The sequence below is a fragment of the Oncorhynchus mykiss genome, chromosome 11, assembly GCF_057628025.1.
Source record: "Oncorhynchus mykiss isolate SJ-2025 chromosome 11, ASM5762802v1, whole genome shotgun sequence".
NCBI lineage: Eukaryota > Metazoa > Chordata > Actinopteri > Salmoniformes > Salmonidae > Oncorhynchus > Oncorhynchus mykiss.
This window is the reverse complement of record NC_143032.1, coordinates 51470176-51492584: the sequence shown is the minus strand read 5'-3', so window position 1 is coordinate 51492584 and position 22409 is coordinate 51470176. Positions and strand designations below refer to the sequence as shown.

The window sequence follows — 22409 nt, the reverse complement described above, 5'->3', positions numbered from 1 at the left end:
TAGGATCTTAATCTGAGCACTCTTTTATTGCTGAGAATTTTTCTGCACTACAGGAAATGCAAACTTGTAGGGTATTCAAGGTTTTAAAAGGCTTCTAAAGTTAGTAAATTCGATTTTAAAATGTCAGACTTGATTTGCCCTAATGAAAAATGTATCAACCCCTACAACGAACTTCTATTCATTATGATCCACATTTCCTGTTGCTGCAGAAATACGTCTTAATAATGTCAAACTGTTACATATCTCTTGAAAAGTTTGTGGTTTTTGCAAATATCTTTCATTTTATTAGATAATTCTCATATAATGTGTACTATTGAGCTTTGAATAGCTAAATCGGTCGTACACGGAACCCAAACCGGCTGTGCACGTGCGCCATCGTGCATAAATGTATTTTGTCCCCCCACACCAAACGCAATCACGACACGCAGGTTAGAATATCAAAACAAACTCTGAACCAATTCCATTAATTTGTGGACAGGTCAAAAACCATTAAACATTTATGGCAATTTAGCTAGCTAGCTTGCACTTGCTAGCTAATTTGTCCTATTTAGCTAGCTTGCTGTTGCTACCTGAAATGCACAAGGTCCTCTACTCCGACAATTAATCCACACATAAAACGGTCAACGGAATCGTTTCCAGTCATCTCTCTTCCTTCTAGGCTTTATCTTCTCTTGACTTTATATTGCGATTGGCAACTTTCATAAATTAGGTGCATTACCGCCACTGACCTCATTCGTCTTTCAGTCACCCCTGTGGGTATAACCAATGAGGAGATGGTACGTGGGTACCTGCTTCTATAAACCAATGAGGAGATGGGCGAGGCAGGACTTGCAGCGCGATCTGCATCACAAATAGAACTGACTTCTACTTTAGCCCTTGGCAACGCAGACATTCATTGGAGCGCGCGAGCAGTGTGGGTGCAATAATTGAATAATATAGATTTCTAAATTTATTTTGCAACGCTCGTGCACGCAACGCATGCTATGTAGTCAGCCTGTGAACCAGCCTCTTTCATATTCTATAAAGAGATATATATCCTGAAACTTTAAGAGCAGTTTCAGTAAAATGTAATGATTTTATCCACATGGAGGCATTGTCTCTCATTATATAAACCACAGCTCTGAACATGGATTGTTTTTCATGGGGTTCTTATGAAACATCTCTATATTTATTACAAACGTGCTCAAGTACAAAATCCAATTGTATACGGTCCGTTTTACAAAGGCTTTACCAAAGATTCAGAGGAACGTATTTTTTAACATGAAACAATTCAGAGCATTTATAACCGTGATGACATGACATCCTCTTAATTGTACCTTCTTGCAAAGAAGACATGAGGTTTACTGTATATAAAAAAAAATTAAACCGTATTAACCACAACAACAAAAATACTTTTACTGCCATCCCTGTGATGTTTTTCCTGACCTCCTCCCCACAGCTTTCTGAGAAAGACAGATTAAGAGTCATCTCTCCAGGAGAGAGGGCCCTCTATTTACAGATTAACCCATTTAAGACTGGTTAAATTTAGATTGTGTAGTAGGACTACTGTATGTGTTTCGGATAAATCCAAGCCCACAGTCTAGATTAGAATACTTGAAAGCTAGAATATTTCAGGGAAGTTCAACCTTGGAAGTTCTATCTTTGGTCAAACTTGGTGCTTAGGAACTAATCTCAGATCAACTGAACCAGTGTTTCCTCTCATCACATCACATTACAGAGCACTTCTCCTCTGCTTTAGATTTCATCTCAACCATGGTGGCTGAGGCTTTCTCCTTGATCTGGTCCATGTCCATGTTCTGGAGATTCTGTATCTGGCCCAGGATAGAGTCCTTCTCCTCCTCCTCTGTGGCGTCCTCGTCCACCATTTTGAGTAGTTCTTCAGGCACGTCAATGTCGTCCCCTGCCAACTCCATCAGGTTTGCGTCCTGTTCACTCTAAACACAGCAAGCAATGCACTGGTCAGACTGGCTGAAGAGGAATCACTGTTCAGACTGGCTGAGGAGGACATTATCATGCCCAGGCACAGTATAAATATTATCATGTTTAAATTCTATAGTTTTTCTTCCTGGCCCATTTAAAAAAACATATAATAGGCATTTCCTGACCAGGTAAGATTTTGGGTTGGAAGGCACCTGATCCAGGCACGTGGTCCTAAAACATTGCTGTCTCTAGGTCCACCAGCTAAAGAAAACAGCTTAGCATCACATGTGACCCTCTATGACCCTGACAGGGCTTCTGAGATAGATGACATACACACACACAGGGCATTTCAGGCCTGGGGCTCAAACGCAGGACAGCTGCAGTCACTAGGCTTTTTTTATGCCTTAATCTCTTGGCTCTACTCAGGCCTATCTGACTAGCAGGCCATGTGCTCCTGTAAATGTACTCAGTCACGCACTCTGACACTGACCGACACAGCCTCTGTTTCATCATGTTACTCATTTGTGATAATGTGTTCTCGTTTACTGAGAAATTGCATAAGATTATCACCATACGTCATTCACAGGAAATTACAAATGTGGGTCATTTTGCTATTGAGAGGCATTTTTATCTAAGTATTTATGAGCATTTCTCCTCTTGTTTCATATGACATGAGAATGGAGGAGAATGACAGGAGACTGTCTTACCTTTGGTAGTCTGTATTTGTCTCTTAAGCACGTTCTCAGTGTGGCCCTCTCAGCTTTCTTTACCAAGAACTCGGAATCTCTCTCCATTCTGTTTTCAGACAAGAAAAGAAACCATGTTACCAAACCTATGAAAGCGTATTAATATATTGTCCGGCAGTCGATCATATAACTCTTACAAAATTCTTAAAAGGTAAACAGCTTGTATGTGCATTATTTGTTTTCAGAGATAAAAATCTGTTTCTATGCTTCTGTGCGATGATAATTATTCATGGCCATTGCAGTTTCCATATCAATCAATCATATTTTATAGGCGTCAGCTCTAAATAAGATAATGTAGGAAAACAAAACAATATAAATGACTCAGTTTCTGGGGCAGCAGAGTAATATATATATATATATATATATATTATTAATCTCCAGATTATGGCAGCATTGTCAATCCCACCACTCTCAGCAATTGGAGACAGACAGTAATTCTGAAATAATCTGGGTGTGAAGTAATATAGGACTGCATGGAGGTTAGTCTGCCTACCAGTTTGACTCCCCTACTATTTGGTAAAGCATTCTTCATAAAAATGGTAAAATATGTTTCATTGTATTTTCATCAATGTAATTCTCTTGACTAGAGGTACATTTACAGGTGTAAATTGCCGTTATATCTCCCTTACATCTGTTTGGCTTTTTTACTTCACATAGCTAGGATAATAAAAAATTGCTAACATTTTTCAAAAAAGGGAAAGTTTCAAACTAAATGCTCTGCTCTTGCTTGCTATTGAATACATCTAATCCAAAATGTCAATTTTAATAATTCCTATGAGGTTGGCCTCAGATTCAGGAGCATAATTTATTTTACATTTAATTTTAATTGAATAAGAATTGAATCTCTACTTCTTGTATTTGGCTGAATTGAAATGGAATTGACCCCAACCTTGAAGCATTCCTTTGCAGTTGTTTGATTATCACTTTGTATGACTTTTACAGTACTGTAAAATAAGGGCTAGTAGTAGTGACTTACTTTTCCTCCACCACCTGTTTCTGGTACTCCTCTGCCTCCTCTCTAGACATCCCCTCGGTGGACATGGTGACGTCTCCTTTTCCCCTGGTAGAACACTGCAGTAGAGAGCTGGACTGGACAGTGCTCTACTACTGTAGCTCTTCACCAAACTGCTCGACTACTCACTATCAGCCTCAGCAGGGTGAATATCCTACCAGGGGATTTGCAGACAGCACTTTTGTTTTTTCTGTCAAGTTTTGGTCACTGAGTCCCTGGATTCGATTGGTCTCCAAGCGGGCTAAGCCAAGAGAGGCCTCCGACTGGGGGATGGCGCTGTGAAGGGCATGGCTGATCACTGATGGCCCAGGTGACTAAAATCTGAGGAATTTCTGCCAACGCCATGATCTCGATTAATCCTTTTGGGGAAAGATGGTATAAATTTAAACATTTAATATAAGTAATGAAAGTGAAAGTTCACAGGGACTGCTTTTGAGATGGGTACTATTGTGGTTTAGACTGGGACAGTGTTATATTCTACAGACAGGGCGTGGTGCTATACTCACTACTCGTCTCATGCTACGTGTGTGAATTTGACTTTAATCCCCTTACATCACCAACCATAGCCTGAGTGCCCTGTTGGCAACAGAGTGGAATCTGTATACCACTGAGTAAATCACCAGATCTACACTCAATACATTAAACTATACTGTCTTGTCCGAGGTAAACAACTTTAAAGATATACATTTCATTAGAATATAACAACTGTGAATACAGAAATAGCAATGAATACAGAAGTAAACTCAACCGTTGCTAATATTAGCATAGGTGATGTTTATGGTATAAATCTGATATTGCACATATAATTTGAGGGGAATAATGGACAAGGACTTTGGACAGTGATCTCCAAGATGACAGGCATTCTGTACCATGTGACTTACAGCTGTCCTACATCACATCTTACATGACCTGTATATCTGATACTCACTGTAATGTACTTTTTTTGCACCTTCCATGACAAGGTGGCTGTTGCACCATGGGACAGGACTGTCTGTACCCTCGGACTGTGTCTGTATGAATAATAGAGGAACACCAGCAGGCTGATATCTTTGCTGCGTCACCGATGCTGAGGGGAAGAACAAGGAGGGGAGCGAAGGGGATGAGAGAGAGGAGCAGCAGGCAGCTGATGAGAGGGGGATCTTATAGAAAAACTCTATGCAGCAGATAACGCAGGACTAGCTGACTGACTGAAACAACCATGTTTTCGCCCTGGATCCTTTCCCTTCAGCTCATCCTGTTTCCTCTCTTCTGGAGAGGCATCTATACAAGTAAATACAGATTCTGGATTTTATATGTATCAGCTTTGTAGACAGGTCTTTCTGCTTGGCTGGTTGTGATGTGACCTTGTAGCCAGTGGAACAAGTGTGGCTGAGAGTCTTAGCTGCAGCAGTACATCTGCAAATGTGCATTAGATTTCCACAGTAACTGCATTGGTGTGGTGTATTCAATATGCTTCTAATCCTTCAGTATTATGTATCAGTAGGACATTAGACCAATAATTTGGTCTGTTGTATGGATCACCAGAGATGCCATTTTTTTCGTTACTGAGATAATTTTTCGTTACTGGTGGTGTGCTGCTGGCAATGACTTTGAAGTGTGTATTGTAAGCACCCTGTGCTTTACATGACTACCCTTTGTGGCAGTTAACTGCTTAAATGTCAGTTGTATGTCATATACAGTGGGCTCCAAAATTACTAGCACCCCTGACTGGCAATGCACAAACAATACTTTAAAAAATATAAACAATATATTTATAGAGATAAACTCAAAATACCAACATGTGAGAAATACTGTACTTTATTAATGTTTCAATGGAACCAACCAAAATCATTAAATTATTTAATACAAAATACATTTCACCAAAATCAAGGTTTCATAATTATTGGCACTCCTGATTTAGTACTTATTGCAACCATCTCTGGCGAGGATAACAGCATGGAGTCTTTTCCTGTAATGTTTGACAAGGAACACATTTGGAGGGATTTTGGACCATTCCTCTATGCAGATCCTTTCTAGAGCATTCACATTATTGGGTTTGCGCTTATCAACTGCCCTCTTCCACTCAGCCCACAGGTTTTTGATTGGATTGAGGTCCGGCTGAGATGGCAATGGCAGAACATTGATTTTGTTGTCACAGAACCATTTCTGTGTGGATCTTGAGGTATGTTTCGGGTCATTGTCTTGTTGGAAAGTCCACCTACGGCCAAGTCCCAGCCTTCTGACAGAGGCAACCAGATTGTCAGCCAAAATTGCCTGATACTTGGTAGAATTCATTGTGCCATCAATCTTAACCAGTGCCCCTGGACCTCTGGAATTAAAACAGCCTCAAAACATCCCTGACCCCCATCCATATTTCACCGTGGGTATGAGGTGCCTCTCCTTGTATGGATCTCTGTTTAAACGCCAAACATGCCGATGCTGTATCTGACCAAAACATTACATGTTGGTCTCATCTGACCAGAGCACCTTGTTCCAGTCATAATTTAAATGACATTTGGCTCCAAGCACTTGTGTCTGCGTCTTGGGGTCAGAAAGGGCTTTCTTCTGGCAACCCTTCCAAAGAGCCTGTGGATGTGGAGGTGGCGTCTGATGGTGCGTTTTGAAACCTGGTGACCCCAAGACGCCACCAAAGCCTGCAAATTCTTTCACAGTGATTCTTGGGGATTTTGTTGCTTCTCTCACCATCCTCCTCCCGATCCTGGGGGGCAAAATGCATTTGCATCCTCTACCCGTGAGGTTTTCAACTGTTTTGAATTTTCTAATAATTGCCCTGACAGTGCTCAGTGGTATATTCAATCGTGGATCTTCTTGTAGCCATTATGAGATTTATGAAGGTCTACGACCATCTGTCTCTTTTTGAACTGCTAGTTCTTTTGTTTTCTTCATGGTGTTGGATGACAGTAGGATACTGCATGTGTGTTACCTCATTTTTATACCCTAGTGAAACTGGAAGTGATGTAATGGCTCAATAAGACTTAGATAAACTTAAATAAGTGGAATTTAATTTGTGGTTTCATTCTGGTAGATGTTATTTACAATAATCTTTAAGGGTGCCATTAATTGTGAAACCTGGGTTTGGAGGACCTTGATTTTTAAATAAATCAATAAATTATTTTGGTTGGTTCCATTGAAACATTAATAAAGTACAGTATTTCTCACATGGTAGTTTCTCTCTATAATTGTATTGTTTATATTTGTTTGTGCTTTGCCAGTCAGGGGTGCCAGCAATTCTGGAGCCACTGTACATTACTGGGTCATTCCACCAAATTGAGTACCTTTTGGGTAGTGTAACTTAGTAAAAAGAAATACCACATGTTCAACTTAATAAAAAACATAATAAATCATCTCAACAGGTTAAATTGAAAATGACTATAGTATGTGCCTATAAAGTGCCAAATAAAGGGTGACCGTAACAGGGTTGACGATTGAATCTTAAATCAGCCATGAATCACCTTGTGATAGGGGTAATGGAAGCTTGTTGTGTGCAACAGTGAGTGGCAATGGAATATAAGCTTCACAAAAACATTTTAAATTGCTAAAACGTATCTAGCCTGTTTTTCTATATGTAATAGGGTTGACGTGTTGTGCTCAACGCGCTCAGTTTTCCACCACAAAATGGCCAAAAAGTGATTTCTTTAAACACTATTTCACTATTTGAATGTTTCTTTAGAATTGTCTTTAACTAATGGAATAGCTTCAAAATATTATGAGGGACACTCACCGGTCAGTTTATTAGGTACACCCATCTGGTTCCGGGTCGGACCATGCTTTGCCACCAGAACAGCCTGAATTCTTATGGGGGATGGATTCTACAAGTCGGAGACGCTCGACAGGCATGTTGGTCAAAGCTGACGTGATGGCATCACAAAGTTGCTCCAGATTGGACATCAGTACACCAACGCTACAAGGATGTACCGTTGACACCAGGTAGGATGGGGGTCATGGACACATGCTGCTCATTCCAAATCCTGACTCTGCCCTCAGCATGACACAACCGGAACCGGGATTCATCGGACATGGCAATGTTTTTCCACTCCTTAGTTGTCCTGTGTTGGTGATCGCGTGCCCACTGAAGCCGCTTCTTCTTGTTTTTAGCTGATAGGAGTGGAACCCTGTGTGGTCGTCTGCTGCAATAGCCCATTTATGACAAGGATTGATGTGCATTCCGAGATGCCGTTCTGCTGTTGTACTGCGCCGTTATTTGTCTGTTTGTGGCCCACCTATTAGCTTGCAAGATTCTTGCCATTCTCCTTCGACCTCTTTCATCAACAAGCTGTTTTTGCCCACAGGACTGCCGCTGACGGCATGTTATTATTTTTTGTCACATTATTTTCGGGAAACACTAAGACACAGTCGTGTTTGAAAAGCCCAGGAGGGCGGTCGTTTCTGAGATACTGAATCAAGCATGCCTGGCACTGACGATCATAACACGCTCAAAGTTGCTTAGGTCACTAGTTTTGGCCATTCTAATGTTCAATTGGACAGTAACTGAATGCCTCGATGCCTGTCTGCCTGCTTTATATAGCAATCCACGGCCACGTGACTCACTGCCTGTAGGAGCGATCTATTTTCGGGAATAGGGTGGTGTAACTAATAAATTGGCTGGTGAGTGTGAATGAACCACTAACAAATAAGTAATAATCTTCAGAAATGACTCTGTAAAAGCAACAAAATAACTAATGGCATAACTAGCGCTTTAAAATGATGGTGAAAACTTGGAGAAATGTTGAAGTTAAGTGGGTTAACATCTTCCAAGAAGTCACAGAGGGACATATCAAAATGCAGAATTTTTGGCAATTTAGCGAGCATTTGTTCATATTAAAAATGTGATTTATTGAATTTTATATGTGGTCTATATTAAATGGCAGAATTATAACAGGCTTTTATAATGCAATATTGGTGCAGAATTTCAACTTAAAATATCAAAGGGATGCAAAATGTACTCTATTCGTGGATCAACCCTACCCTTCAGTGTTTAGACTACTGAGCTTTGAAAAAATATGTACATACAGTGCCTTCAGAAAGTATTCACACACCTTAACTATTTCCACATTTTATTGTGTTACAGCCTGCATTTAAAATGTGTGTCTCTGGCCTACACACAATACCCAATAATGTCAAAGTGGAATTGTTTTTATAAATGAATAAAACATGAAAAGCAGACATTGAATATCACTCTGAGCATGGTAAAGTTATTGCACCTTGGATGGTGTATCTGTACACCCAGTCACTACAAAGATATAGGTGTCCTTCATAATTTAGTTGCTGGAGAGGATTGATACCACAGAGTGAAAAGAAGGAAGCCTGTACAGAATAAAACATATTCCAAAACATGCATCCTGTTTGCAACAAGGCACTAAAGTAAAACCGAATTTTATGTCCTGAATAGAAAGCTTTATGTTTGGGACAAATCCAACACAACACATCACTCAGTAACACTCGTCATATCAAACAACATAATGTTTATGTTCATTTCCCTTATAGCAGAAACAAATCCTCCGTTGGCTTTGACGAAAGTCTTTAAGAGTGCAGTCCTGAAAGGTAACTACTAGAGTGTTCTTGTTTAGTCACAAGTTTGTGTCGTTGCTGTACACAATTTCTTTGTGTACAGTCGTGTAGTGTTACATGCTTAATTCATTCTTCACTCAGTCATCTTGTGATACTTTAGAAAAGGTTTTGTCTGAAATTCTGGTATATGTTCATCTGTATGTTTTGTGTAAAGTTTACATATCTATTTTAGCTGTATTATAGGGTTGAACAGATGTCTCATTTTAGCTTCTTTCTTTCTATCTGTTTGAAATCCCACCAAAATTCTAAACACAGGTGACAGTCTGGTTGAAAAAGTTGAAATCTTGAAACCCATCGATTTAGAGCTGGCATGTACCTGGACCGGTAATCCAAACAAATTACCAAACATTACCGGGTACTGGCGAAAAGATGGGAGTGAAATTACTAACTCTCGGCTTACTGTACAATTGGAGAATGAACAATATAATCTCAAAAGAGTGTAAGTATGTATTCATTATTCCATCAGGGATAGAGAATGTAAATCTGAAATGTAACAGCCTGTCATCTACATGTAAATATACAATGGTCTATGGACCCAAATGTTAATTATAGAGGTTGGGAGAATATCTTCAGTATCTACTCTCCAAATTAGGCAGCTATGTATTAGAGGTCTTCTCGGGTCCAAAAACTTGGACTTTGAACTTGTTTATCAGCTAAGCTGCTCTTTAGGTTAACGAATAGGTCTTTATATGTTGGCTAGGCCTTTTATAAGTCAATAAATTCAGCTTATTAGCGTAAAATAAATATGCTATAGGCAATGCAGAGCGGGTCCATTCAGGTCCACTCGAGTTTATCAGCTGTAGTTACATAGACCCAAGATTAGGTCTGGGACCCGATGACAATCAAACAGTGCACGACCCGGACCAGAGGGAAAAGTTTGGGTCCCGGGTCAGGTCTCGACTATTCAGGTTCGGGTGGACCCGTGAAGACCTCTACTACGTATTACTTTGTGCAAATACACTTTTGGTACGTCAGGACTTGGTTATATTTCACTACTGAAGCAGTTAATATTATACCCTTGGCCTCTGTTATATTGTATCCCAGAGTAGTTGGTTCCTTGACTGTAACCAATTCTGGCCCATGGCCAGAGGTCAGATGCCATGCTTTGCCATCATCTTCTAATGGTGTGCCTAATTGACCTTTGACAGTGAATGTTTCTAAGACTGACAAAACAATTATATTTTAGATATATTTTCCCAAGACATGTGTATGTGAAAATGAAGCTATGACTATATATTTTACAGATTCAGAATTACTGGGGATACCCTTGGGAACTACTCATGCATCTTTAGTGATACCGACGAGGCAAAAATTGATTTCAATGTGGCAGGTACAGTATGTTATATGACATAAGTCAATGCATACACCATATTTCACATTCTCTAGTCTCATGCATAGCCATGTATTGCTACAGGCATGTCAAGTTAGGCTACATGTTCTTTGTCATCCAATATTACACGTATGTTTTTATAAAATAAAAAGTATAGTGACATGATCATTCACAACATTACAAGGATGCACAGAAATGGACTAAAACCCCATCTGTGCAAGGCCCTGGCAATTTGTATTGAATAATGAAGTGTGCCTATAGATAGCATTTTGATCTTGATACTGGTCCCTTTCTTTTCCTCCAGCCCCAGAGATGGATGAGAAGAAGGACAAGCCGATTGTTGCGTATGTGGGTGACTCTGTTGCGATGGCCTGTAAAACCAAGCTTCCCCCTAACACTTGGCTTTGGTACAGAGCAAACGGAACCGAGCAGGTGAGAAGGTTGCCCAAATGTAATCCATGTGTAAAGGGAGACGCCATCAACATTAGTTAATAACTACATATTGTAACCTAAGATGTTTTTATTTCATTCAACTTACAGTTGACCATGAATAAATCATGTTATTTCATTTGACAGTTATGACTTATCAATAGTACCACTTCGTGTTAGAGGCTTCGTGCCATTTTCTTTTGGTTTCAGGAACTCATCAATGCAACTACTGACCCCCTTCGTTACAAGATCAGTGTGGATGGAAACACAACCAAGCTCACTGTGATGAACCTGACAGCGGAGGACTCTGGTGTCTATGTCTGCAGTGCCATCTATAACATCAAGGCCAGTGTGAGCCGGGTGGAAGTTCGGGTCATCACCTTCATGGAGCCTCTGAAACCCTTCATAGCCATCGTGGCTGAGGTGATCATCCTGGTCCTCCTCATTCTGCTCTATGAGAGGTGGAGCTCACAGAGGAGCAGTCACTCGCCCACAGGTAATAACATACACACTGCTTTGCATACAGCTCTGTGTAGCACATCGGGATGTGGGGAACTTACTACTCGGCCTGAAGCGTGCCAGCGAACAGCTAGCTTTTCGTGTTTTGCGCGACTGGTAAGACACTTTGGGAGGCGGTCATGTGTCACATGCAAGTCGAATCAGGAGGAAGCGATACTCGCTAAGCAAGCAGCTGTGTATACAGCTTTGCAGTAGCTTTCAGGGCCATTGTTTTATCCTCCATGTACAATGTGTTCTTTATAACATGAAGGTCATCCTTTGTATAAAACTAAACTCACATTTTCTTATTCTCAGAAAATGGGGTGCATGCTGAACCAACACATAAATTGTAAGTATTTTTTAAGCTAATCATACCTTACTCAAGGGAATTGTATTGTTTGACTGATTCTTACAGTGACATTACTTTGCACATGCGGTATCTTTTCAAGACTATGATGTTCTTTTTAACTTCTGCTATTTTAGGACAAGGGAAGGTAATAATGGAATGGATGAGAATACCACAACGAGACAACGAAAGATTTAAACCGATACAGCATCAACAGGGTAAATAAACTATAAGAAATGTTCCTAGTGCTAAGTTTTGTTTTCTGAGTGTCGCTGAAACCATTTCTTATTTATAAATCAATAGCACATTTTAAAAATCAATTCTAAGTAGTTTCATAACCTTACTCAACAAGACAACGTCTTATGGCAAACTGTTGCAGGAACCCATTTTCCACAAAAACAAGGACATCCTCTACCAAAGACAAAATGTCCCCCTTTCTGAATGTGTCAACTGAGACATATTAGTAAAATATTTGTTTTATTTTTGGGTCAATAATTATAATGCAACAATATATTTTTCTGCATTTTGACATAATTTATCTTTATATTTGTCCATGTTTCAGTCAACATCATACTACCAGTACCTATGAGGTTGTGAAAATAGCAGTGATATCTGGGCACAGTGTGTTGCTTGGTTCGGTTGGTGAGATCGCTTGAGAGGCCTTCACTTTTGCCTAACAGGATGTGCGTGCCTATGGTTTGACATAAATGCCAATGTCTTCTTGTTTGAAAAGTCTTCTTATTCTTGCACTCTTCTAGCCTAACTACACTTATCAATTACATATGGTAGTTGGTGTGCAGTGCCTTGTACTTTGACAAACAAGTCAATTCTCTGCTTTGCTGATATAATTAATCCCTTGAAGTCCCCATATGATGCTTATTTTACATTATCTGTCAGTGTTAAAGCAGTGTGCCTTTAATATACATTTTAAAATGCTATATTATTGTTGTCCTAACTCAGATGAAACTTTCCTGTTGTATGTGAATGGTAAATAAAAATCATAATGATGAATCATCTTTGTCAGTGTCCCTGATAAATGGTTATGCCAAATACATTTATAACTAACAAGATCATTCATCTGTGCAGTTTTTCATAGGAGAAAATTAAGCAGAGTGGGCAAAACCAGCAAGGAGGTGGGCAGAGCCAAGGACAAGCTACCGAGATCCTATTTGCGCGTTCTAGCATTTATTTGCATATTTCCGTTAGGGAACTTTGGCAAAGGGTCACATCTACAAAACTTATTGCACTCTGTAACAGATTCTAGTTTTGGGAAAAGATAACTAATTGAGATCGGGCTTTTCTTCTTCTATGAGAAAAATCAGCAGAACGCCAGCCCAGTTCCATCTCGCTCCATACTCTCCCACTGGGCTTCCTCTCCTCACCATATTTGGTGAGGGGTGGAAATTCCAACCAGATGCTTCAGATTTATACATCCGGTAAAACATCAGTCTCCTTGTTCCATCTGTGGTTGTGCTGTTTGTCCACATTGACTAAGCGACACCTAGTGGCAAACAGCAGAACACCAGAAGCAGGGTTTTCAACAATAATCACTGTAGCGGGGTACGAGCCAATCTTTCCCCATTGAAACAGCCTGGTATAGAGGTCCTGGATGGCAGGGAGCTCAACCCGTGATGTACTGGGCCGTAGGCACGCACTACCCTCCACAGCGCCTTGCGGTCAGATGCAGAGCAGTTGCCAAACCAAGAGGTGATGCAGCCAGTCAAGATGCTCACAATGGTGCCGCTGTATAACTGTTTGAATAACTGAGGGGCCCATGCCAAATGTTTTCAGCCTCCTGAGGGGGAAGAGGCATTGTGGCCACATGTTGGTGTGTTTGAACCATGATAGGTCCTTAGTGATGTGGACACCAATCAACCCTGTATGCAACTGTTTTTACTTTCCACATGAATACATTCTGCCAGATCATACCAGAGATACACACACCGTACATACATATACACTGCACATGTTCAGTGTACATGAATTGACATTTGCCACTGTTGAATCCAGATGGAAACAATTCAACAAAAACACTTATTTCACCCTGCATACACCATCTCTCCATGTCCACCTGACCTGCCCAGTAGGAACCAGACCAGGAGCTTGAGGACCCTGTCATCCAGCCCAACCACAACACCATGCTTCATTTCATACAGATGAATACTGTCTGTCCCCCAGCACAAGTTCTTCCTGGGGTTCACAGCATCCGTCTCATGGACAGGGCCAGGGAGTTGAGCTGGTAACAGAAGACAGAGAAGTACTGGCCAATAGTGATCACAGCCTAGGACACAAAGGACCTGGCCACATCCTCATGGCTCCAGAAACCTGATGATGTTTTGTTCAAGTTTACAAAATGTCCTTTAACAACAATTGATGGTATTCACAACTAAAATGTATCAAGAATAAATGTATTCAAGAGCAGGCAGAAAACAGCTGAATGGTAAAATGAATTAAAAGTTACTGATGCTTAGGGTGGTAAGGAGAATAACACCTGATATTCAAGTAATGACTACACACCATGATACATGGCTTGTGCTCCTGTCCATGTGAATAGACTGGCAATGCCATGAGCTCTCAGGTAGACCTCAATCTGGTCAGTCAGATTCAGATAAGCCATTTTGTCCCTGCGATACCTATCAGGCACCAGGTGGAACTGGGTGTGGCCATAACAGCCTGGGTCAGGAAACTTGGCTCCTGGGAAAGCAAAGAGAAAAAAATAACCATGTTGAAATAGACACCGGCACAAAATACTTTGATACTATTACCACCAACACTAGTGGAAACAATGTGTGTTTGGTTGAAACACCCCCTATGAGAATAACAAAGTAAATGACTAAAGCGGAAACAGACTGGTTGCAGGTTGGCGCAAACATATTGATCAATATTACTAGATTAACAACCAAAACTTTGTGACACTCACTTAACATCCAGCTCCAACTCCATTGTTACCTGTTAAGATGTTGTTCTCATACTGTCTCCTGAATATGGGAAGCAGGTCTGGGGTAAACTTTAATTTGGAAACTATTCGCACTCAAATGTAGGTCTTATTCCATGCCCAAAAAACAGTTAGCCAAAACCCAGCTTGACGTCAATGTTTGACATATGATAATAGCTAGCTCTCGAAAACCCTGGGCGGCATTCTGCCTTCTCCCTAGAGTCCCAGCCATTACCTTCGCCCACAACTGGCTAATGTGAACTACGAGCCCGACGTTGTATTTTAACGTTTAGCAACGTCAATAACCATCGCTTGTGACGCGGCTTTCGAAACCTTATGGACCTTATCTTTCGTCAGCGAGAAAGAATCCTTCAAATAACATTATACACTTATTGAAGTAGTTTTGCACAGACCCATGCAGGTTATTGAAATTCGGTCTTAGTATTAACGATATGGTCGCTTCTAAACACAAGTCATTTTTTAAATGAATTAATGACTGTAAAGTCAACATTGCGGGCGCCGCCACCGTAGGTTCTTCTTCTGTGCGTCTCGTCCAACATCCTCAAACGCGGAATATCGCCTCTATGTGGAAGGTGAAATACTATTCGAGTCAAAATAATGTCTGGGCCACTGGAAACGGTATGCTATAAATGGAATGGTTATTCTAATCTAAAAGGTTATGTTACAACATTTTACAACAATCATGTAACGCACGATTCTGAAAATCGAACCGTTTTGAAACAACGTTTCGATTCTTCAATACAACTTTGTCCTCAGGAGCAAAGCATACTTCATATCAGGCTAGACTGCTATTCTCCAAACTGAATTTGCACAGCGTGCACTAATGTATAGCTATGCATTTTCGCAGGCACAGTGTTTCAGGACAAGTGTTTGCCATTCACGCCCTGCATACCGAATTGATGTAGCTATTCTGAGATTAAACCTAATTGTTTTAATCTTAGTCGTCAGCATTTGTTTAATGACGGAGATGATCATGAGCAAATGTGTCCTCCAGGTGGCACAGTAGTGCCTACTCACCAAGTGGTTGGCATTGATGGAATGGTTCATTGACGTTTTGCGCTGTTTTGCGCTGTTCGGCAGACATTTTTATCAAGGCCAGTTCGGGAGCCGAAGTCTACACCACTTCGTCCGTGATTGGTCAAGTGTAGGGAGTCTTTGTTGTCATTCAACGAAAGACGATTCGTTTTCATGCACATGTTTCCCATAGAGAAATAATGCACCAAACATCTTAGTTATATGTACAATTGCGCGCCTAAGATCTCCTCGGCAAAAACGTCAATATTGACAGATTTCTTGAGATGAATTCGGACTATTTTACAAGGTAAATTGACTGAGAACACGTTCTCATTTGCAGCAACGACCTGGGGAATAGTTACAGGGGAGAGGAAGGGGATTAATGAGCCAATTGTGAACTGGGGATTATTTGGTGACCTTGATGGTTTGAGGGCCAGATTGGGAATTTAGACAGGACACGGGGGGTTAACACCCCTACGATAAGTGCCATGGGATCTTTAATGACCTCAGAGAGTCAGGACACCCGTTTAACGTCCCCCTGGGGCATTGGGATATTTTTTTAGACCAGAGGAAAGAGTGCCTCCTACTGGCCCTCCAACACCACTTCCTGTAGCATCTGGTCTCCCATCCAGGAACTAACCAGGACCAACCCTGCTTAGCTTCAGAAGCAAGCCAGCAGTGGTATGCAGGGTGGTATGCTGATTACTGGCTACATGTCTCAACATGGACAAACAGTAAGGTAGTAGGGGTAACTATCCCCCCTAGGAACAATGTCTAATTGCTGAGACAAAACAAGCAACGTTTGGCAAAAAAAATGGTATATGGATGAAGGTCATGCATAGGTAAATAAATTATAAAGGGAAATAAATGTCACCATTAATATCTGCACTATGAGGAGATTCCATGTAAAGTCCCTCTTTTTAACTCACCTGCACATTAATTTTCTTTGTTGTTCCTTTTCCAAACAATACATTATGTACAATTACACAAAATATTATTTGAATGATGCAAGATTTTACATCCCAGCAGTCTATAAGGTGACATTCAGGAGCAAAAGGTTTTCAATGGTTGTTTTTTATTCCCATGGACTATAATATTGGAATAGAATATAACTAATAACATTAAATAACATCAGAAATAACATCTATTAGGAATAACTTAACTAATTACCTCAGTGTGACATTGATTTGGCAACTCTTATGCTCTGCTATTGTGGCCGATGTGAAATGGCTAGCTAGTTAGCGGTGGTGCGCGCTAATAGTGTTTCAGTCGGTGACGTCACTCGCTCTGAGACCTAGAAGTAGTTGTTCCCCTTGCTCTGCAAGGGCCGTGGCTTTTGTGGCGCGATGGGTAATGATGCTTCGTGAGTGACTGTGGTTGATGTGTGCAGAGGGTCCCAGGTTGGGGCGAGGAGAGGGACGGAAGCTATACTGTTACATTGGTGCTATGACCCGGATCACTGGTTGCTGCGGAAAAGGAGGAGGTCAAAAGGGGGGTGAGTGTAACCGATGTGAAGTGGCTAGCTAGTAAGCGGTGGTGCGTGCGAATAGCGTTTCAATCGGTGACGTCACTCGCTCTGAGACCTTGAAGTAGTTGTTCCCCTTGCTCTGCAAGGGCCATGGCTTTTGTGGCATGATGGGTAACGATGCTTCGAGGGTGGCTGTTGTTGATGTGTGCAGAGGGTCCCTGGTTCGAGCCCGGGTCAGGGCAAGGGGACGGACGAAAGTTATACTGTTACATTGATGCTGTTGACCCGGATCACTGGTTGCTGTGGAAAAGGAGGAGGGCAAAAGGGGGCGAGTGATTTGCAAGTAGATTGTTGACTAGAAGACAACTGATAATGACTGCTAGCTAAGATTCAAAAGGGGGGTGAGTGTGGCCGATGTGAAATGGCTAGCTAGTTAGCGGTGGTGCGCGCTAATAGTGTTTCAGTTGGTGCCGTCACTCGCTCTAAGACCTAGAAGTAGAGGTACGAGGAGAGGGGAGGAAGCTATACTGTTACACTATTACACAATTCTAATTTGTACATAGGACACAAATAAAGCTATCCCCAGGAAAATTGGAGCACAATTAATGAGCGACTGGTAGGACTGCCCTCTTGAAGTTTGCCAAAAGGCATCTAAAGACTCTCAGACCATGAGAAACAATATTCTCTGGGCTGATGAAACCAAGATTGAACTATTTTGCCTGAATGTCTGGAGGAAACTTGGAACCATCCCTACGGTGAAGCATGGTGGTGGCAGCATCATGCTATGGGAATGTTTTTCAGCAGCAGGGACTGGGAGACTAGTTAGGATTGAGGGAAAGATGAAAGTAGCAAAGTACAGAGTGATCCTTGATGAAACCTGCTCCAGAGCGCTCAGGACCTCAGACTGGGGTGACGGTTCACCTTCCAACAGGATAACAACCCTAAACACACAGCCAAGACAACACTGGAGTGGCTTCAGGACAAGTCTCTGAATGTCCTTGAGAGGCCCAGCCAGATCCCGGACTTGAACCCGATCTAACATCTCTGGAGAGACCTGAAAATAGCTGTGCATCGACTCTCCCCATCCAACCTGACAAAGATTGAGAGGATCTGCAGAGAAGAATGTGAGAAACTCCCCAAATACAAGTGTGCCGAGTTTGTAGTGCCATACCCAAGAAGACTCGAGGCTGTAATCGCTGCCAAAGGTGCTTCAACAAAGTACTGAGTAAAGGGTCTGAATACTGATGTACAGTGGGAAGAAAAGTATGTGAACCCTTTAGAATTACCTGGATTTCTGCATAAATTGGTCATAAACATGTTATCTGGTCTTCATCTAAGTCACAACAATAGGCATACACAGTCTGCTTAAACTAATAACACACAAACAATTATAATTTTTTGTGTCTTTATTGAACACACCATGGAAACATTCACAGTGCCGGTTGGAAAAAGTATGTGAACTCTTGGATTGAGCATCCAGGTGCGCCGTTTCGGCCCAGGATATCCTGCGCAGGCTCTGCTCACTGTGTCTCTGGTGCGCTGGGACTGGTTAGTTTGTCCTATGCCTGCGCTCCGCCCGTGCCGGTCTAAAGTGGGCATTGAGCCAAATGGAGAGGTGCGAGTGGTAAGCACCAGATCTCCAGTGCTCCCCCACAGCCCGGTTCGACCTGTGCCTGCACTCTGGAGGGGCCGGGCTAAAGTGGGAATTCAGCCTGGAGGAGTGGTGCCAAGGCTGCGCACCAGAGCTCCAGTGCTCCCCCACAGCCTGGTTCATCCGGTGCCTCCTCTACGCACCAGGCCTCCTGTAGGTCTCCCCAGCCTGGTGGGCCCTGTGGCTGCCCCACGCACCAGGCTGTCTCTGCGTCTCCTCCCTCCAGAGTCGCCCTCCAATCCGGACCCTCCAGCGACGCCCTCCATTCCGGAGCCTCCAGTGTCGCCCTCCAGTCCGGTGCCTCCAGAGGCGCCCTTCAGTCTGGAGCTTCCAGCGACGCTCTTCAGTCCGGAGCCTCCAGAGGCGCCCTTCAGTCTGGAGCTTCCAGCGACGCTCTTCAGTCCGGAGCCTCCAGAGGCGCCCTTCAGTCCGGAGCCTCCAGAAGCGCCCTTCAGTCCGGAGCTTCCAGTGACGCTCTCCAGTCCGGAGCCTCCAGTGTCGCCCTCCAGTCCGGAGCCTCCAGAGGCTCCCTTCAGTCCGGAGCTTCCAGCGATGCACATCAGTCTGGAGCTTCCAGCAACGCTCTTCAGTCCGGAGCCTTCAGTGTCGCCCTCCAGTCCGGAGCCTCCAGAGGCGCCCTTCAGTCTGGAGCTTCCAGCGACGCTCTTCAGTCCGGAGCCTTCAGTGTCGCCCTCCAGTCCGGAGCCTCCAGAGGCGCCCTTCAGTCCGGATTCTCCAGAGGCGCCCTTCAGTCCGGAGCTTCCAGTGACGCTCTCCAGTCCGGAGCCTCCAGTGTTGCCCTCCAGTCCGGAGCCTCCAGAGGCACCATTCAGTCTGGAGCTTCCAGCGACGCTCTTCAGTCCGGGGCCTCCAGAGGCGCCCTTCAGTCCGGAGCTTCCAGCGACGCTCTCCAGTGTCGCCCTCCAGTCCAGAGCCTCCAGAGGCGCCCTCCAGTCCGGAGCCTCCAGCGACGCTCTCCAGTCCGGAGCTCCCAACAAGGGTTCCCAGTCCGGGGCCCACAACGAGGGTGCCCAGTCCGGGGCCCACAACGAGGGTGCCCAGTCCGGGGTCCGCTACGAGGGCGCCCAGTCCGGGGCCCACTACGAGGGTCCCTAGTCCAGGGCCCGCTACGAGGATCCCCAGTCCGGGGCCCGCTAAGAGGGTCCCCAGTCCAGGGTCGGCGGCGAGGGTCCCCGCTCTAGAGGGTCTTACGTCCCTCACCAGAGCCGCCACCGCAGAGAAATGCCCACCCAGATCCTCCCCTATAGGTTCAGGTTTTGCTGCCGGAGTCCGCACCTTTGGGGGTGGGGTACTGTCACGCCCTGACCTTAGAGAGCTTTTTATGTCTCTATTATGGTTTGGTCAGGGTGTGATTTGGGTGGGCATTCTATGTTCTTTTTTCTATGTTTTTGTATTTCTTTGTTTTGGCCGGGTATGGTTCTCAATCAGAACAGGTTTCTATCGTTGTCTCTGATTGGGAACCATACTTAGGTATCTTTTTCCCACATGGTTTTTGTGGGTAGTTATTTTCTGTTTAGTGTTTTGTGCACTTGACAGGACTGTTTTGGTTTTGTTTATTTCTCTTTGTTATTTTGTTATAGTGTTCAGTTACAATAAAAAGGCATGAAAACTTAACACGCTGCGCTTTGGTCCGATTCCTCTTCTTCAGACGACGACTCCCGTTACACTTCAACAGTGTTTACCAATCCTGGCCCTGGGACATCAATGGTTACACATTGTAACTATTCAATTGACTAGAAATATGATTTAACTAGTTAAAGGCTAATTTGGAACTCATATATACAGAAACAGAATTTAAATACAGTACACCACACTTCCTATGCATCTTGTAAATACTGTAAAACCGGTTTATCTCAATATCTAATTTCCTTCATTTGCATTGATCTGATAAACACAGGATATGTGTAGTATTTCATCAAATGAGAGACTTAATTTCAATCAGTAGAGAATGTGAAACACTTTCTTGAAAGAATGTAATTATTCAAGTGTTATAAATACATAATACATGCATTATAAATATTATAATTGTAATATTATTAATACAAGTTCAATCTGTACTTCAATGCACATCTGGTCTGCATTATAAAAACAGAGGAAGAAAGAGGATGTGGCGATAGAGCTGTAAAAGACAGAAAGAGAAAGAGGTATGAACAGAGGAGCAGGGAAGGCAGCATATGATTAATGAATCACAGTGCTACCCTAATATTCTCTCAGTTCATCACAATTACATAATAGTGTCTCTAGTGGTGTCTCCTAACCAGCCTTTTGCTCCCAGTCAGTCCAAAGGTTATCTTAAGAGCGGGTAAGGTGGCGATGACAGGACTGGGGTTTGGCATCCTCTCTCACATCAAAACATACCTGCTGACAAGAGACAGATAGAGAGAGATAGCACGTTAAAGCCTTGTTTTTAAAATTTATTCTGACACTGTCAGTCATCATAATTATCAGGAGGTGAAATGCAAAACTGAACTTGGATCATTAACTCTAGGACTACTACATCTCTATCTGTATTTCAATGTAAAGTATCTCTTTAATAATAGTTCCTGTTGACCCGACCAAGTGACCTCTCACCTCTGATCATGTGCCCTCTATGTAGCCAGTTCAGATGCGGGAGGGGTTCATCTAGAGGATTTAGGAAGAAGAGGAGAGAGGGATGAAGTGAAGGAGAGACTTATTGAGAAAAAAAGGTAGTTAAAGAGACATTGTTCAACAGGAATCTATGTGTGTGGCCTCACCTGGTGTCTACACTAAGTGGCTGCAGAGTACTTTATGCGGGAAAACATGCAGACAGATGGAGACAAACAATATAGCATAGTTATAGAAATAATTAAGGGTCTTATATTCTCCATGGTTGGCCCTCTTGCCTATTCTTTGAAGGTGGAAGGAGCCACATTTATACACCTGAGCCTGCTTACTGCACAACACAATCCATCAATCAGATTGATATATGACTGTGTAGGTGTGGGTTATAAGTTGTCTAAGTGTTCTACATTTTTTCAATATGGGTGATGAAAGGGGTTCACCTAGGGGTCATGATAGGGGCTGTACCAAATATTTGATGTATTATAATAATTCATTATGCTTATGTGGAAATTAATAGAAGGCAATGGGTTATAAGAAATGCTGATACAAATCGTGCTGAAGGTGATACTGGTGCATTTCTGGTATCTCTTAATCCCATTGTTTATTCAATTTGTGTGGTTCTTTTCAGGACTCAAGAGGAATGGGAGTATATGCAGACTCACCCACCCTCACTAGCATTCCAGGAACCTCAGGAGTTGTTTCTCCCTTTAGAAGGCCATCCCTGGGATCAAATTGATCCAGGGGATTTGCCTAATCTATTTGATTTCAGAGGAGAATATTATGATTAAAGCTGTGAGACTAATTAGTCTCAAAGGGGGAAATGAAAGAGGTTCATCTAGGGGTCATGATAGGGGCTGTACCAAATGT

At 42.6% G+C, this 22409-nt stretch overlaps 3 protein-coding genes across 6 annotated transcripts; 1 reads left to right on the top strand and 2 right to left on the bottom strand.

Annotated features, from left to right (window-relative positions):
- Window positions 1-1131: 1131 nt before the first annotated feature.
- On the bottom strand, window positions 1132-3837 carry LOC110535828 (complexin-4). Its single transcript, XM_021621145.3, has 3 exons — window positions 3643-3837; window positions 2628-2715; window positions 1132-1934 (listed from the first exon to the last, which is right to left on the bottom strand). Exons 1-3 carry the CDS (start codon window positions 3705-3707, stop codon window positions 1707-1709), a joined length of 381 nt encoding a protein of 126 aa, XP_021476820.1. The 5' UTR covers window positions 3708-3837; the 3' UTR covers window positions 1132-1706.
- Window positions 3838-4597: 760 nt separating this feature from the next.
- On the top strand, window positions 4598-12860 carry emb (embigin). 2 transcript variants are annotated; one of them, XM_021621144.3, is made up of 9 exons: window positions 4662-4946; window positions 9163-9219; window positions 9502-9685; window positions 10491-10576; window positions 10881-11008; window positions 11216-11501; window positions 11819-11852; window positions 11987-12067; window positions 12412-12860. In XM_021621144.3, exons 1-8 carry the CDS (start codon window positions 4877-4879, stop codon window positions 12045-12047), a joined length of 906 nt encoding a protein of 301 aa, XP_021476819.1. In that variant the 5' UTR covers window positions 4662-4876; the 3' UTR covers window positions 12048-12067; window positions 12412-12860. The 2 variants fall into 2 exon arrangements, with proteins under 2 accessions (XP_021476818.1, XP_021476819.1); XM_021621143.3 differs by having other exon boundaries at window positions 4598-4946; window positions 11987-12860.
- Window positions 12310-15966, bottom strand: LOC110535827 (large ribosomal subunit protein mL65). Of its 3 annotated transcripts, none has more exons than XM_036935649.2 (3): window positions 14770-15270; window positions 14367-14543; window positions 12310-14085 (listed from the first exon to the last, which is right to left on the bottom strand). In XM_036935649.2, exons 1-3 carry the CDS (start codon window positions 14774-14776, stop codon window positions 13889-13891), a joined length of 381 nt encoding a protein of 126 aa, XP_036791544.1. In that variant the 5' UTR covers window positions 14777-15270; the 3' UTR covers window positions 12310-13888. The 3 variants fall into 3 exon arrangements, 2 of the variants coding, with proteins under 2 accessions (XP_036791544.1, XP_036791543.1); XR_005034660.2 differs by having other exon boundaries at window positions 13015-14085; window positions 14799-15359; XM_036935648.2 differs by lacking the exon at window positions 14770-15270 and adding an exon at window positions 15823-15966 and having other exon boundaries at window positions 13015-14085.
- Between the last annotated feature and the right edge of the window lie 6443 nt (window positions 15967-22409).

What these genes read in the sequence shown, in the direction of transcription:
- LOC110535828 (XM_021621145.3), bottom strand. Translation starts at nt 3,707, where the DNA reads ATGTCCACCGAGGGGATGTCTAGAGAGGAGGCAGAGGAGTACCAGAAA. An exon ending in AAACAGGTGGTGGAGGAAAA is followed by an intron (nt 2,716 to 3,642) that starts GTAAGTCACTAC and finishes GTCTGAAAACAG; the next exon opens with AATGGAGAGAGATTCCGAGT. An exon ending in ACAAATACAGACTACCAAAG is followed by an intron (nt 1,935 to 2,627) that starts GTAAGACAGTCT and finishes TGCTGTGTTTAG; the next exon opens with AGTGAACAGGACGCAAACCT.
- emb (XM_021621143.3), top strand. Translation starts at nt 4,877, where the DNA reads ATGTTTTCGCCCTGGATCCTTTCCCTTCAGCTCATCCTGTTTCCTCTC. An exon ending in GAGCAGTCACTCGCCCACAG is followed by an intron (nt 11,502 to 11,818) that starts GTAATAACATAC and finishes TCTTATTCTCAG; the next exon opens with AAAATGGGGTGCATGCTGAA. An exon ending in GCTGAACCAACACATAAATT is followed by an intron (nt 11,853 to 11,986) that starts GTAAGTATTTTT and finishes CTGCTATTTTAG; the next exon opens with GACAAGGGAAGGTAATAATG.
- LOC110535827 (XM_036935648.2), bottom strand. Translation starts at nt 15,889, where the DNA reads ATGTCTGCCGAACAGCGCAAAACAGCGCAAAACGTCAATGAACCATTC. An exon ending in CCATCAATGCCAACCACTTG is followed by an intron (nt 14,544 to 15,822) that starts GTGAGTAGGCAC and finishes TTGCTTTCCCAG; the next exon opens with GAGCCAAGTTTCCTGACCCA. An exon ending in AGCACAAGCCATGTATCATG is followed by an intron (nt 14,086 to 14,366) that starts GTGTGTAGTCAT and finishes TTCTGTTACCAG; the next exon opens with CTCAACTCCCTGGCCCTGTC.